This window comes from Mesoplodon densirostris, chromosome 2, assembly GCF_025265405.1.
Source record: "Mesoplodon densirostris isolate mMesDen1 chromosome 2, mMesDen1 primary haplotype, whole genome shotgun sequence".
NCBI classification, from domain to species: Eukaryota; Metazoa; Chordata; class Mammalia; order Artiodactyla; family Ziphiidae; genus Mesoplodon; species Mesoplodon densirostris.
Window position 1 is genome coordinate 179,333,824 of NC_082662.1, and position 16,028 is coordinate 179,349,851.

General features: G+C 40.7%; 1 protein-coding gene across 1 annotated transcript in view; it reads left to right on the top strand.

Annotated features, from left to right (window-relative positions):
• The window catches only part of USH2A (usherin), a 790,488-nt gene extending 774,710 nt beyond the window's left edge, over positions 1 to 15,778 (top strand). Inside the window, exons 71-72 of the mRNA XM_060088664.1 lie at positions 13,842 to 14,063; positions 15,689 to 15,778. Of these exons, the coding sequence (XP_059944647.1) occupies positions 13,842 to 14,063; positions 15,689 to 15,778 (312 nt within the window). The remainder of the gene's footprint in view (positions 1 to 13,841; positions 14,064 to 15,688) is intronic.
• Positions 15,779 to 16,028: the final 250 nt, after the last annotated feature.

Here is a 16,028-nt window from a genome sequence, read left to right on the forward strand (position 1 = left end):
GATACCTCCAGCTCCATTTTGCTTTCTCAAGATTGCTTTGGCTATTCAGGGTCTTATGTGTTTCCATAGAAATTGTGAAATTTTTTGTTCTAGTTCTGTGAAAAATGACAGTGGTAGTTTGATAGGGATTGCATTGAATCGGTAGATTGCTTTGGGTAGTAGAGTCATTTTCACAATGTTGATTCTTCCAATCCAAGAACATGGTATATCTCTCCGTCTATTTGTATCATCTTTAATTTCTTTCATCAGTGTCTTATAATTTTCTGCCTACAGGTCTTTTGTCTCCTTAGGTAGGTTTATTCCTAGATGTTTTATTCTTTTTCTTGCAATGATAAATGGGAGTGTTTTCTTAATTTCACTTACAGATGTTTCATCATTAGTGTATAGAAATGCAAGAGATTTCTATGCATTAATTTTGTATCCTGCTACTTTACCTAATTCATTGATTAGCTCTAGTAGTTTTCTGGTAGCATCTTTAGGATTCTCTATGTATAGTATCATGTCATCTGCAAAGAGTGACAGCTTTACTTCTTCTTTTCCAATTTGGATTCCTTTTATTTCTTTTACTTCTCTGCTTGCTGTGGCTAAAACTTCCAAAACTATGTTGAATAATAGTGATGAGAGTGGGCAACCTTGTCTTCTTCCTGATCTTAGTGGAAATGGTTTCAGTTTTCCAACATTGAGGACGATGTTGGCTGTGGGTTTATCATATATGGCCTTTATTATGTTGAGGAAAGTTCCCTCTATGCCTACTTTCTGCAGGGTTTTTACCATAAATGGGTATTGAATTTTGTGGAAAGATTTCTCTGCATCTATTGAGATGATCATATGGTTTTTCTCCTTCAATTTTTTAATATGGTGTATGACATTGATTGATTTGCATATATTGCAGAATCCTTGCATTCCTGGGATAAACCCCACTTGATCATAGCGTATGATCCTTTTAATGTGCTGTTGGATCCTGTTTGCTAGTATTTTGTTGAGAATTTTTGTGTCTGTGTTCATCAGTGATATTGGCCTGTAGTTTTCTTTCTTTGTGACATCTTTGTCTGGTTTTGGTATCAGAATGATGGTGGCCTCATATAATGAGTTTGGGAGTGTTCCTCCCTCTGCTATATCTTGGAGGAGCTTGAGAAGTATGGGTGTTAGCTCCTCTCTAAATGTTAGATAGAATTCACCTGTGAAGCCATCTGGTCCTGGGCTTTTGTTTGTCGGAAGATTTTTGATCACAGTTTCAATTTCAGTGCTTGTGATTGGTCTGTTCATATTTTCTATTTCTTCCTGGTTCAGTCTCGGACCCGTTGTGCCTTTCTAAGAATTTGTCCATTTCTTCCAGGTTGTCCATTTTATTGGCATAGAGTTGCTTGTAGTAATCTCTCATGATCCTTTGTATTTCTGCAGTGTCAGTTATTGCTTCTCCGTTTCACTTCTAATTCTATTGATTTGAGCCTTCTCCCTTTTTTTCTTGATGAGTCTGGCTAATGGTTTATCAATTTTGTTTATCTTCTCAAAGAACCAGCTTTTAGTTTTATTGATCATTGCTATCGTTTCCTTCATTTCTTTTTCATTTATTTCTGATTTGATCTTTATGACTTCTTTCCTTCCTCTAACTTTGGGGGTTTTTTTGTTCTTCTTTCTCTAATTGCTTTAGGTGTAAGGTTAGGTTATTTATTTGAGATGTTTCTTGTTTCTTAAGGTAGGCTTGTATAGCTATAAACTTCCCTCTTAGAACTGCTTTTGCTGCATCTCATAGGTTTTGGGTCATTGTGTTTTCATTGTCATTGTTTCTAGGTATCTTTTGATTTCCTCTTTGATTTCTTCAGTGATCTCTTGGTTATTAATTAGTGTGTTGTTTAGCCTCCATGTGTTTTTATTTCTTACAGATTTTTTTCTTGTATTTGATATCTAGTCTCAGAGTGTTGTGGTCGGAAGAGATACTTGATATGATTTCAATTTTCTTAAATTTACCAAGGCTTGATTTGTGACCCAAGATATGATGTGTCCTGGGGAATGTTCCATAAGCACTTGAGAAGATGTGTATTCTGTTGTTTTTAGACAGAATGTCCTATAAATATCAATTAAGTCCATATTGTTTAATGTATCATTTAAAGCTTGTGTTTCCTTATTTATTTTCATTTTGGATTATCTGTCCATTGGTGAAAGTAGGGTGTTAAAGTCCCCTACTGTGATTGTGTTACTGTCAGTTTCCCCTTTTATGGCTGTTAGTATTTTCCTTATGTATTGAGGTGCTCCTATGTTGGGTGCATAAATATTTACAATTGTTATATCTTCATCTTGGATCGATCCCTTGATCGTCATGTTGTGTCCTTCTTTGTCTCTTGTAATAGTCTTTGTTTTAAAGTCTATCTTGTCTGATATGAGAATTGCTACTCCACCTTTCTTTTGGTTTCCATTTGCATGGAATATCTTTTTCCATCCCCTCACTTTCAGTCTGTATGTGTCCCTAGGTCTGAAGTGGGTCTCTTGTAGATAGCATATATTTGGGTCTTGTTTTTGTATCCATTCAGCCAGTATAAGTCTTTTGGTTGGAGCATTTAGTCCACTTACATTTAAGTTAATTATCGATATGTATGTTCCTATTACCATTTTCTTAATTCTTTTGCTTTTATTATTGTAGGTCTTTTCCTTCTCTTCTGTTTCCTGCGTAGAGGAGTTCCTTTAGCATTTATTGTAAAGCTGGTTTGGTGGTGCTGAATTCTCTTAACTTTTGCTTGTCTGTAAAGGTTTTAATTTCTCCATCAAGTCCGAATGAGATCCTTGCTGGGTAGAGTAATCTTGGTTGCAGGTTTTTCTCCTTCATCACTTTAAATATGTCCTGCCACTCCCTTCTGGTTTGCAGAGTTTCTGCTGAATGATCAGCTGTTAACATTATGGCGATTCCCTTGTGTGTTATTTGTTGTTTTTCCCTCGCTGCTTTTAATATTTTTTCTTTGTATTTAATTTTTGATCGTTTGATTAATATGTGTCTTGGCGTGTTTCTCCTTGGATTTATCCTGTATGGGACTCTCTGTGCTTCCTGGACTTGATTAACTATTTCCTTTTCCATATTAGGGAAGTTTTCAACTATAATCTCTTCAAATATTTTCTCAGTCCCTTTCTTTTTCTTTTCTTCTTCTCGGACCCCTATAATTCGAATGTTGGTGCGTTTAATGTTGTCCCAGAGGTCTCTGAGACTGTTCTCAATTCTTTTCATTCTTTTTCTTTATTCTGCTCTGCAGTAGTTATTTCCACTATTTTATCTTCCAGGTCACTTATCCGTTCTTCTGCCTCAGTTATTCTGCTATTGATCCCTTCTAGAAAATTTTAAATTTCATTTATTGTGTTGTTAATCTCTGTTTGTTTGCTCTTTACTTCTTCTAGGTCCTTGTTAAACGTTTCTTGTATTTTCTCTGTTCTATTTCCAAGGTTTTGGATCATCTTTACTATCATTATTCTGAATTCTTTTTCAGGTAAACTGCCTATTTCCTCTTCATTTCTTAGGTCTGGTGGGTTTTGGCCTTGCTCCTTTATCTGCTGTGTGTTTCTCTTTCTTCTCATTTTGCTTAACTTACTGTGTTTGGGGTCTCCTTTTCGCAGGCTGCGAGTTCCTTGTTTCTGTTGTTTTTGGTGTCTGTCCCCAGTGGCTAAGGTTTGTTCAGTGGGTTGTGTAGGCTTCCTGGTGGAGGGTACTAGTGCCTGTGTTCCGGTGGTCGAGGCTGGATCTTGTCTTTCTGGTCAGCAGGTCCACGTCTGGTGGTGTGTTTTGGGGTGTCTGTGGCCTTATTATGATTTTAGGCAGCCTCTGTGCTAATGGACGGGGTTATATTCCTGTCTTGCTAGTTTTTTGGCATAGGGTGTCCAGCACTGTAGCTTGCTGGTCGTTGAGTGGAGCTGGGTCTTGGCGTTGAGATGCAGATCTCTGGGAGATATTCGCCATTTGATATTACGTGGAGCTGGGAGTTTTCTTGTGGACCAGTGTCCTGAACTTGGCTCTCCCACCTCAGAGCCACAGCCCTGATGCCTGGCTGGAGCACCAAGAGCCTGTCATCCACACGGTTCAGAATAAAAGGCAGAAAAAATAGAAAGAAACAAAGAGGATAAAATAAAATAAAGTTATTAAAATACAAAATAAGTAATTATTAAGAAAAAGTATTTTTAAGTAATAAAAAAATAAATTAATGGACAGACAGAACCCTAGGACAAATGGTAAAAACAAAGCTATACAGACAAAATCACACACAGAAGCATACACTCACAAAAAGAGAAAAAGGGAAAAATATATATATATCGTTGCTCCCAAAGACCACCTCCTCAATTTGGGTTGATTTGTTGTCTATTCAGGTATTCCACAGATGCAGGTACATCAAGTTGATTGTGGAGATTTAATCCGCTGCTCCTGAGGCTGCTGGGAGCAATTTCCCTTTCTCTTCTTTGTTCGCACAGCTCCGGGGGTTCAACTTTGGATACGGCCGCACCTGTGCATGTAGGTCGCCTGAGGGCATCAGTTCTTCACTCAGACAGGACGGGGTTAAAGGATCAGTTGGTTCAGAGGCTCTGGCTCACTCAGGCTGGGGGGAGGGAGGGGTACAGATGTGGGGCGAGCCTGTGGCGGCAGAGGCCGGTGTGACATTGCACCAGCCTGAGGCGTGCCATGCGTTCTCCCAGGAAGTTGTCCCTGGATCCCGGGACCCTGGCAGTGGTGGGCTGCACAGGCTCCCAGGAGGGGAGGTGTGGATAGTGACCTGAGCTTGCACACAGGCTTCTTGGTGGCGGCAGCAGCAGGCTTAGCATCTCATGCCCATCTCTGGTGTCCACGTTGATAGCCACGGCTCACACCCGTCTCTGGAGCTCATTTAGGCAGCTCTGTTAATGCCCTCTCCTTGCGCACCAGGAAACAAAGAGGCAAGAAAAAGTCTCTTGCCTCTTCGGCAGCTCCAGACTTTTTCCCGGACTCCCTCCCAGCTAGCCGTGGCGCACTAGCCCCCTTCAGGCTGTGTTCATGCATCCAACCCCAGTCCTCTCCCTGGGGTCCGACCTCCTAAGTGCGAGTCTCAGCTCTCAGACCCCTCCCGCCCCAGCGGGTGAGCAGACAAGCCTCTCAGGCTGGTAAGTGCTGGTCGCATTGACCCTCTGTGCAGGAGTCTCTCCGCTTTGCCCTCTGCACCCCTGTTGCTGCACTCTCCTCCGTGGGTCCAAAGCTCCCCACTCCGCCACCCGCAGTCTCTGCCCGCGAAGGGGCTTCTAGTGTGTGGAAACCTTTTCTCCTTCACAGCTCCTTTCCACTGGTGCAGATCTCATCCCTATTCTTTGTCTCTGTTTTTTCTTTTTTCTTTTGCCCTACCCAGGTACGTGGGGAGTTTCTTGCCTTTTGGGAGGTCTGAGGTCTTCTGCCAGAGTTCAGTAGGTGTTATGTAGGACTTGTTCCACATGTAGATCTATTTCTGTTGTATTTGTGGGGAAGAAGTTGATTTCCACATCTTAAGATGCCCTGCAACTGCTATGTTGGGTCTTCATTGCTGCGAGTGGGCTTTCTCTAGTTGCAGTGAGCAGGGACTATGCGTCGTTGCAGTGCGTGGGCTTCTCGTTTTGGTGGCTTCTTTTGTTGCAGAGCATGGTCTCTAGGTGTGCGGGCTTCAGGAGTTGTGGCACGTGGGCTCAGTAGTTGTGGCTTGCAGGTTGTAGAGTGCAGGCTCGGTAGTTGTGACACAGGGGCTTAGTTGGTCTGCAGCATGTGGGATCTTCCAGGACCAGGGCTTTAACCTGTGTCCCCTGCTGTGGCAGGCAGATGCTTAACCACTGCACCACCAGGGAAGTCCCTTAAACTGTCCTCATTTCTTTTCATTCATTTTTCTTTATTCTGTTCTACAGCAGTGATTTCCACTATTCTGCCTTTGAGCTCACATATCCAATCTTCTGCCTCATTCATTCTGCTACTGATTCTTTCTAGTGTATTTTTCATTTCAGTTATTGTATGTTCAACTTTGTTTGTTCTTTAGATCTTCTAGTTCTTTGTTAAACATTTCTTGTAACTTCTCAGTCTGTTCCTCCATTTTTTTCTGAGATCTTGGATCATCTTTACTGTCATTACTCTGAAGTCTATTTTCGGATAGATTGACTAGCTTCACTTCACTTAGTTGTTCTTCTGGGATTTTATTTTGTTCCTTCGTCTGGAACATATTCCTCTGCCATCCTATTTTGTCTAACTTTCTGTTTTTGTGGTCCCACAAGCTGCAGGATTGTAGTTTCTCTTGCTTCTGGTGTCTGTCCCCTGGTGAGTGAGGCTGGTCTAAGAGGCTTGTGCAGGCTTCCTGGTGGGAGAGACTGGTGCCTGCCTGTTGGTGGTTGGAGCTGGGTCTTGTCCCTCTGTTGGGCAGGGCCATAACAACAGGTGTGTTTAGAGGTGGCTGTGGACTGAGGAAGACTTTAAACAGCCTGTCTGCTGATGGGTAAGGCTGTGTTCCTGCCCTGTTGGTTGTTTGGCCTGAGGCGACCCAGAACTGGAGCATGAAGGCTGTTGGGTGTGGCCAGTTCTTGGCATCAAAATGGAGGCCTGCAGACAGCTCATACCAATAAGTGCTCCCCAGTACCTTGACACCAGTGTCCTTGTCCCTGCAGTGAGACACAGTTGCCCCCCTACCTCTCCAGGAGACCCTCCCAGACCAGCAGGTAGGTCTGACCCAGGCTTCTGTGAAGTCACTGCTTTTTCCCTGGGTCCCAGGGTGCACAAGACCTTGTGTGTGCCCTCCAAGAGTGGAGTTTATGGTTCCTCCAGTCCTATGGAGTTCCTGCGATCAAGTCCCACTGGCCTTCAAAATCAAGTGCTCTGGGGCTGCTCCTCCTGAGGCCAAACCCCCAGACTGGGCAGCATGACATAGGCTCAGAACTCTCACTCCTGTAGGAGACCCTCTGTGATATAATTATTTTCCAGTTTGTGTGTCACCCACCTGGCAGGTATGAGATTTGATTGTATTGTGAATGCACCCCTCCTACCATCTCATTGTGTCTTCTTCTTTGTCTTTGTACGTAGAATATCTCTTTTGTTAGGTTCTGGTCTTTTTTGTCGATGGTTGTTCAGCAGTTAGTTGTGATTTTGGTGTTTTCTTGAGAAGAAGTAAACTCAGGTCCTTCTACTCTGCCATCTTGTCCTCCACCCAGGCATCTATTTCATTCTTTTCTATGGCTCAGTAATATTCTATTGTATAAATACACCACATCTCCCTTATCCATAAATCTGTCAATCTGTCAGTGGATGTTTAGGTTGTTTCCATGTCTTGGGTATTGTGAATAGTGCTGCTATGAACATAGGGGTGCATGTATCTTTTTGAATTATAATTTTGTCTGGATATATGTCCAGGAGTGAGACTGCTGGATCATATAGCAACTCTATTTTTAGTTTTTTGAGGAACCTCCATACTGTTTTCCGTATTGGCTGCACCAACTGACATTCCCACCAATAGTGTAGGAGGGTTCCCTTTTCTCCAGAACCCCCTCCAGCATTTGTTATTTGTAGATATTTTAATGATGCCCATTCTGATTGGTGTGAGGTGGTACCTCATTGTAGTTTTTTTGGTTTTTTTTTTGTTTTTTTTTTTTTGATTTTTGCGGTATGTGGGCCTCTCACTGTTGTGGCCTCTCCCGTTGCGGAGCACAGGCTCCGGATGCGCAGGCCCAGCGGCCATGGCTCACGGGCCCAGCCGCTCCGCGGCATATGGGATCCTCCCAGACCGGGGCACGAACCCGTATCCCCTGCATCGGCAGGCGGACTCTTAACCACTGCGCCACCAGGGAGGCCCCTCATTGTAGTTTTGATTTGCATTTCTCTAATAATTAGCGATGATGAGCACCTTTTCATGTGCCTATTGACCATCTGTATATCTTCTTTGCAGAAATGTATATTTAGGTATTTTGCCCATTTTTTAATTGTTTTTTTGTTTGTTTTATTGTTATTGAGTTGTATGAGCTGTTTGTATATTTCGAAGATTAAGCCCTTTTATGGTCACATCATTTGCAAATATTTTCTCACAGTCTGTAGGTTCTCTTCGTTTGGTTTATGGTTTCATTTGCTGTCAAAAGCTGATAAGTTTGATTACGTCCCACTTGTTTATTTTTGTTTTTATTTTTATTGCCTTGGGAGACTGACCTACGAAAATGGTATGATTTATATCAGAGACTGTTTTGCCTATGTTCTTTTCTAAGAGTTTTATGATGTCATGTCTTATATTTGTCTTTAAGCCATTTTGAGTTTATTTTTGCACATGGTGTGAAGGTATGTTCTAACTTCATTGATTTGCATGTGGCTGTCTAACTCTCCCAACACCACCTACTGAAGAGACTTTCTTTTCCCTATTGTATGTTCTTTCCTCCTTTGTTGATAATTAATTGTCCATAGGTGTGTGAGTTTATTTTGGAGCTCTTCTATTCCATTGATCCATGTGTCTTTTTTCTGCCAGTACCACACTCTTTTGATAACTGTTGCTTTGCAATATTGTCTGAAGTCTTGGAGGGTTATGCCTCCTGCTTTGTTCTTTTTCCTGAGAATTGCTTTGGCAATTCTGGGTCTTTTTAGGTTCCATATACATTTTAGTGTTGTTTGTTCTAGTTCTGTGAAAAATGTCATGGATAATTTGATAAGGGTTGAATTAAATCTATAGATTGCTTTGGTTAGTATGGCCATTTAACAATATTAATTCTTCCAAGCCAAGAGCATGAGATATCTTTCCATTTCTTTTTATCATCTTCAGTTTCCTTTATTGATGTTTTGTAGTTCTCAGCATATAAGTATTTCACCTTCTTGGTGAGTTTTATTCCTAAGTATTTTATTTTATTTTATTTTTTGATGCAACTTTAAAGGGTATTGTTTGTCTACATTCCCTTTCTGATATTTCATTGTTTGTATAAAGAAATGCAACCGATTTCTGTATGTTAATCTTGTATCCTGCTACTTTACTGAATTTATCAGTTCTGGTAGTTTTTGTGTGGAGTCTTTAGGGTTTTCTCTATGAAGTATCATGTCATCTGCATATAATGACAATTTTACCTCTTCCCTACCAATCTGAACACATTTTATTTCTTTTCCCTGTCTAATTGTTGTGGCTAGGACTTCCAATACTATGTTGAATAGAAGTGTTGACTATGGGCATCCTTGTCTTGTTCCAGATTTTAGCAGGAACGCTTTCAGCTTTTCACCATTGAGTATTATATTGGCCATGGGTTTGTCATAAATAGCTTTTATTATGTTGAGATGTGTTCCCTTTCTATCCACTTTTGTGAGGGTTTTTATCGTGAATCGATGTTGAATTTTATCAAATGCTTTTTCTGCATCTACTGAGATGATCATGTGGTGTTTGTCTTTTTTTTTTGATTTGGTGCATTACATTGATTGATTTGCATATGTCAAACCATCATTGTGACCCTGGGATGAATCCAAGTTGGTTGTGGTGTATGATCTTTTTTATGTATTGTTCAATTTGGTTTGCTAATATTTTGTTGAGAATTTTTGCATCTATATTCATCAAAGATATTGGCCTGTAATTTTCTTTTTTGGTGGTGCCTTTATCTCGTTTTGGTATCAGGGTGATGGTGACTTCATGGAATGTCATTGGGAGTGTTCCCTCCTCTTCAGTCTTTTGGAAGAGTTTGAGAAGGATTGGTGTAAGTTCTTTGTATGTTTGGTAGAATTTGCCTGTGAAGCCATCTGGTCCTGACTTTTGTTTATAGGGAGTATTTTTATTACAAATTCTGTCTCATTTCTAGTGACTGGTCTTTTCAAGTTATCTATTTCTTCTTCATTCATTTTTGGTGGACTGTATGTTTCTAGAAACTTGTCCATTTCTACTAGGTTGCCGAATTTGTTGGCATATAATTGTTCATAGTATTCTCTTATGGTTTTTTGTATCTGTTCTTTCTCCTCTTTCCTTTCTTATTTTATTTGAGTCTTCTCTCTTTTCTTCTTGGTGAGCCTAGCCAGAGGTTCGTCAATTATGTTTACCCTTTCTAAGAACCAGCTCTTGATTTTATTGATTTTTTTCTATTTTTAAAAAAAATCTCTATTTTATTTCCTCGCTGATCTTTATTATTTCCTTATTTCTGCTGACTTTAGGTTTTGTTTATTCTTTTTTTTTTCTAATTCTTTTAGGTGGTAGGTTAGGTTTTTTTCAACTTTTCTTGTTTTATGAAGAAGGCCTGTGTCACTATGAACTTCTCTCTAAGAACTTCTTTTGCTGCATGTCATAGATTTTGCATGGTTGTGTTTCCATTGTCATTTGCCTCAAGGTATTTTAAATTTTTTTCTTTGTTTTCATTGTTGGCCCATTGGCTTTTTAATAGCATGTTGTTTAGTCTTCATGTAATTGTTTTTCTTTTTTCCTCATTTCTTTTTCTGTGGTTGATTTCTAGTTTCATGCCATTGTGGTCAGAAAAGATGCTTGAAATAATTTCTGTTCTCTTAAATTTGTTGAGTGTTTTGTGCCCTTGTATGTGGTCCGTCCTAGGCAATGTTCCATGTGCACTTGAAAAGAATGTGTATTCTGCTTTTTTAAGATGTAATGTCCTGAAAATATCAATTAAGTCTAACTGTTTTATTGTATCATTTCAGAACTCTGTTGCCTTATTGATTTTCTGTCTAAAAAATCTTTCTATTGATGTGAGTGAGGTGTTAAAGTCTCCTACTATTATTGTATCCCCATCAGTTTCTCTCTTTATGTCTGTTAGTATTTGTTTTATGTATTTGGGTCCTCCTATACTGGGTGCATATATGTTGACAAGTGTAATGTCCTCTTATATTGATCCCTTTACCATTATATAGTGTCCTTCTTTATCTTTCTTTTTAGACTTTGTTTTTAATGTCTATTTTGTCTGATATGAGTACTGCGACCCCCACTTTCTTGTCATTTATGTTTGCGTGAAATACCTTTTTGCATTCCCTCAGTTTCCACCTGTGTGTGTCCTTTGCCTGAAAGTGGGTCTCTTGTAGGCAGCATATTGTAGACTCTTGTTTTTTATCCAATCTGCTACTCTGTGTCTTTTGATTGGAGCATTTTGTCCATTGACATTTAAGATAATTATTGATATTTTATTGCCATTTTAAACCTTGTTTTCCCATTGATATTGTATTTCTTCTTTATTTTTCTTTTTCTTTTTCTTCTGTTTTTCCTTTTGTGGTTTGATGATTTTCTTTTGTATTATTCTTGTGTTCTTTTTGGTTTTTGTGAATTTATTGTATGTTTTTTATTTCTGGTTACCTTGTTTTTCAAGTATATTAGCCCCTTCCTGTATCTACTGGTTTTAGACTGGTAGTCATATAGTCTCAAACACATTCTGGAAAAAAAAATCTACATTTTCATACTCTCCTCTCCCACATTTTATGATTTTGATGCCTTCTTTTAATCTTCATGTTCATCCTTTTGGTTATCATTGCTTTCACAGAAATGTTTTCTTTTAATATGTGTACTGGCTTATGTAAGTGATTTAGTTTCAAACTGAGATTTTCTGTTTCCTATAGATTCTTGTTTCTTTTCTATTTAGAGAAGACGTTTTGATATTTCCTTTAGGATAGGCTTAGTATTGCTGTATTTTTTTAGTTTTTGCTTGTTTGAGAAATTCTTTATCTCTACTTCTATTCCAAATGATAAGCTGGCAGGCTAGAGTATTCTAGGTTACGTGTTTTTCCCTTTCAGGACTTTGAATATATCTTGCCACTCCCTTCTGGTCTGCAGCATTTCTGTAGAGAAAGCAGCTGATAGCCTTATGGAGGTTTGCTTGTAATTAACTCTTTGTTTTTCTCTTGCTGCCTTTAGATATTTAGCAGGCCTCCTCTTTGCTCTGTGGTTGTCACTGCCCTGTCAGCGGCAGAGTCTGCTCCTGAGTTGTTGGAGTAGAAGCCCTCAGAACGGTTTCTGAGCTGCAGTGTGAGGTAGACAGGAGTGGAGTGTTCCGCTGGGAGAGGGGCCACTGAGTCTTCCTTTGCTGGAGCTGTCTACCAGGGAGTGTGCTCTGTGGTGTCACCTGTGCAGGCTCACAAAGTACACTGTGGTTGGCACTGCCCTTGGCACCACCTCCACTGTGGGAATTCAGGCAGTTGTCCCTGTTGTCCCTCAGGCACTGTTTTCACAAAGCCACCGTTTTCACAAAGCCACCAGCACAGATCCTTAGATGCCAATCCACTGAAGTTGGGTACCAGGGCCGCAGTAGTCACACACCTGGACCTGCCATGGGAGCTATGGAAACATCCCAGACCCCAGCCCCGCCTCCAAGCATATGTGACCGCAAAACCCACAGCTGCTGAGGCCGGACTTGTCTGAGCCATGGGAGCACCCACTGTCCTGCTCCCAGAGCTCGTAGAGGCAGCAGGCAGAAAGAGGCTGTTATGGCAGGCTTCACCCCTCCCTTCACACGCCCTTTAGCAATGGCACTTTGCCTCTATGGCAGACCCAGGCTTCTTCTGCGTACACCCCAGTTGTGGCCCATACCACACTCCAGCCCCTTCAGGCTGTCTCCATGCTGCCAACCCCAGTCCTCTCCCTGGGTCTGTCCTCTGAAGCCTGAGTTTCATCACCCAGCCCTGCACATACTAGTAGGCATGCATCTTGGGCTGGGGATTGCAACAAGGTAGCACCGATCCTCTGTGCCCATCTCTTTCTGTTCTGCCTGCTGCCAACCAGTTGTTGCACTCTCTTCCGAGCCTCTGAAGCTCCCTTTCTGTCCCAGCTGATCTCCCCACCAGTGAAGGTGCTTCCTAGGATGTAGGAACATTTCCTCTTTCACAGCTCCCTCCTAGGGGCACAGGTCCATCCCAATTTCTTTTTTTTTTTTTCCTTTGCCCTACGCAGTTATGTGGAGTTCTTTCTTGTACTTCTGGGTGTCTGATATCTATTGCCCTAATTCAGTAAGGTATTACATGAGAATTATTCTACATGTAGATGTATTTTTGAGTATTTGTGGGAGGAGGTGAGCCCCACGTCCTTCTATTCTGCCATCTTGATTCCTCCCTCCAAAGAATTTGTTTTAAAATATTCCAAACGCTGATACCCCACTTTTGTTTTCAGTTTGACTCCGTGGCTGATGTATCTGATGTGTCAAGCAATGTTACCCTAAAAAGTTACACCATGCACTTCGAGGTACCTCTGTGTGCTGCATGAATGCACGATCTTTGCATGGTGTGTCGATGGCACGGTGAAAAGCAGAACACTTCACTGATTGGTTAAATCAGCTAAATCAGAATCCTCAGATGTTTAGAGCAGCTACACTTCCTAATGGCACATTCTAGATCCTAATCATAAAGTGCCTTTGTCTTTCTGATGTCTTTGCGTGTCCTCTTTATTTTGGAGTCTGGAATCCTATAACAAGGGGAACAGCACGGAATGAGAAAAGAGGGAGGGAGGAGTCAGGTTCCCTACATAAATCCAGGAATTTTAAAGTGAAATACAATTGTGCTCACTTAGTGACTGACCATGAGAGAACATTGCTCATTTTGCTCTGGGGAAGGGCTGTTCTCAAGAAGGAGGCTCTGTGCTGACACCCATGAAGAGACTACCTTGCTAACCCGACCCCTCACCCTACTGCTTTGCGATGCAGCAGCCTTAGTCCGTGGGGAACAATAGCCAAAGCACCAGTATGTGAACTCTTGGGACACTAAGAATGCTGGCCATCTAACGTGACCATCAGCTTATTGTCTCACCTTCACCAAGAATCCAGGGGCCACAGGATTCCACAGGAGCTAAGTTCCATAGGAGGAGATGGGGACAGCATTGCCTTCATTGATGACATGTGACACATGATTTTCTATCCTACTTCAAGACTATTTTCTTTAGACCTTAGTCACCAACAGTAACTTTTTTTTTCAGGGCTTAGCTGATACCAAAATCCCCCGGTCTGGGACACCTGTGAGTATTAGGAGCAACCGGAGCCTGTCTGTACTGCGCATCCCAAGTCAGAGCCAAGTCAGCCAGACCTACTCCCAAGGCTCTCTCCACCGCAGTGTCAGTCAGCTCATAGACATTCAAGACAAGAAGGTCTTGATTGATGACTCGCTGTGGGAAACCATCGTGGGCCATGATAGCGGACTGGTGAGTCAATTTCCTCATCCAGAGCCTTTGCTAAACATTCCAGAAGTATATTGATAAAGAGGTGGCATGGAGCTTCCTGTACCTCATTGAAGGATGGCCGCACAGCACTCAGTGCATCCCTCTGACCATTTACCCAATTATTTTGCAACAACTTGTTTACCTGCTTGATGAGCAGGGTAGAAACTTTGTCTTGTTCTTCTGGCACAAAATAGATGCTCAAAAAATAAATTCATGCGTAAGTGAATACACAAACAGGCTCTACTTCATTATCTTGGGCAGAACATGACTGAAAACATTGGAACTGGCCTAAAAGAGGCATAAAGTACAAGCACCTGTTTTACTAAAGAAAAAAAAAAAGAAAAGGAAGTGTGTTTTCCTTCTGGTTTATGGTTAGAGGAGAAAAACAGTCTCTCAATAGGATCAATAGTTCCTTTCCAAGAAACTCAGAAAATTATGATAAATAAGGGCATTACTATTTATGAACTTTGTTTTTCATAATTTCAGTCCAGGGGGTACAAAAGAGGTAACGTCATCATTATGTAATATTTATTTTGAGCCCCTAGTGGCTGAAATGAATAAAGTCGTAGAGTTTTTAGCAACCATCACACTTCATTGTGTCAACTACCTCCATGTCTGAGGGAGTACCATTCCTTTGGAATAGTTGGACAATAAACAGACGGCCAACTAAGAACTTAGCGCCTCTGCTTACTCCTCTGAGTCAGAAGTCATCACCTCCATTTCTTTCAACTATCTGCTTCTGCATTTGGACTCTGACTCATGTCTCTCTCCCCACTTCTCACTTTTCTTTCACTGAAAAGTTGATGACTTCCATGAAACCTTAACTAATGGCAAGGAATAAAGCAAGTTTCCTGGCTCCAGGTTCCAATCACAACAAAAAATAAAGTTTACAGTCCTTCTGGTTTGCTTAGAATGATGATAAGTAATAAGCATTTAAAAATCATGGGGCTGTTTGCAGTTGTTACAACTATTGAATTCCATGATTCCATTTTGGATCTAAAGTTTCTAAATATCAGGAATAATTATATTAGGTTGAAACATAAATAATTGTTAATTGATCATATTTGACATGCAAAATGGAAGTTCCACATAGTTCAGCATAATACATTGAGGGCTTAGATGAATGTGTGCCCTTACCCAAGAACACACAGCTAGTAATTTTTTTGTGGAATTGGGATCTTAGAAACATTGTCTGATTACACTGCCCCCATTCTTCACTATTATACTGTATTGCCATTTTGCTTACTTTTGACCATACTGGTAATAGGCAGTATGCAAAGTGATTCAGTGAAAGCTTTTCAAGATGCCCATACGCAGCAAATTATCTGTTCATTATAACATTATAATCAATATTACTAGCCCTATTCAATAAATATAAAATACAGTAAGAGAGTGAGACACAATGGAGCATAACAGCTTGCATTCTGGCTCTTCTGTTTAATTTTGAACGAATTCATATAAAACGTCCCCACTTTACAGATGAGGAAACTGAGGCTTGAAAGGTTAAGATATGGTAAAATGTAACGCTCAAATTATATATTAATACATTTTGCATAAGACTATTGCCAGCAAACATCCTAACCAGTGATGATTGGTTTCTTTTTCAGTATGTGGATGAAGAGGACCTGATGAATGCCATCAAGGGTTTCAGCTCTGTGACTAAGGAACACACCACATTCACCGACACCCACCTGTAAAGGATGGAAACCTGTAAGCTGGATGAGGGCTCCACACCCCATCCCCACTGGGTTATCACACATCATAAATGCTAAAAAGCCATTGCTTGTTATCCTATAATCCTTTAAAGAAATGAGGAGTGTTTTTTGAAATTGTTCCTCCCTAATAGAGGTCTAAGAACTATTATTTGTCTGGCTGTCTGAAATGTGGGGTTTCTGAGATTTTATGTCTGTATGAAAATACTTATTTTGCTCTCCTTATTTTGTGGAA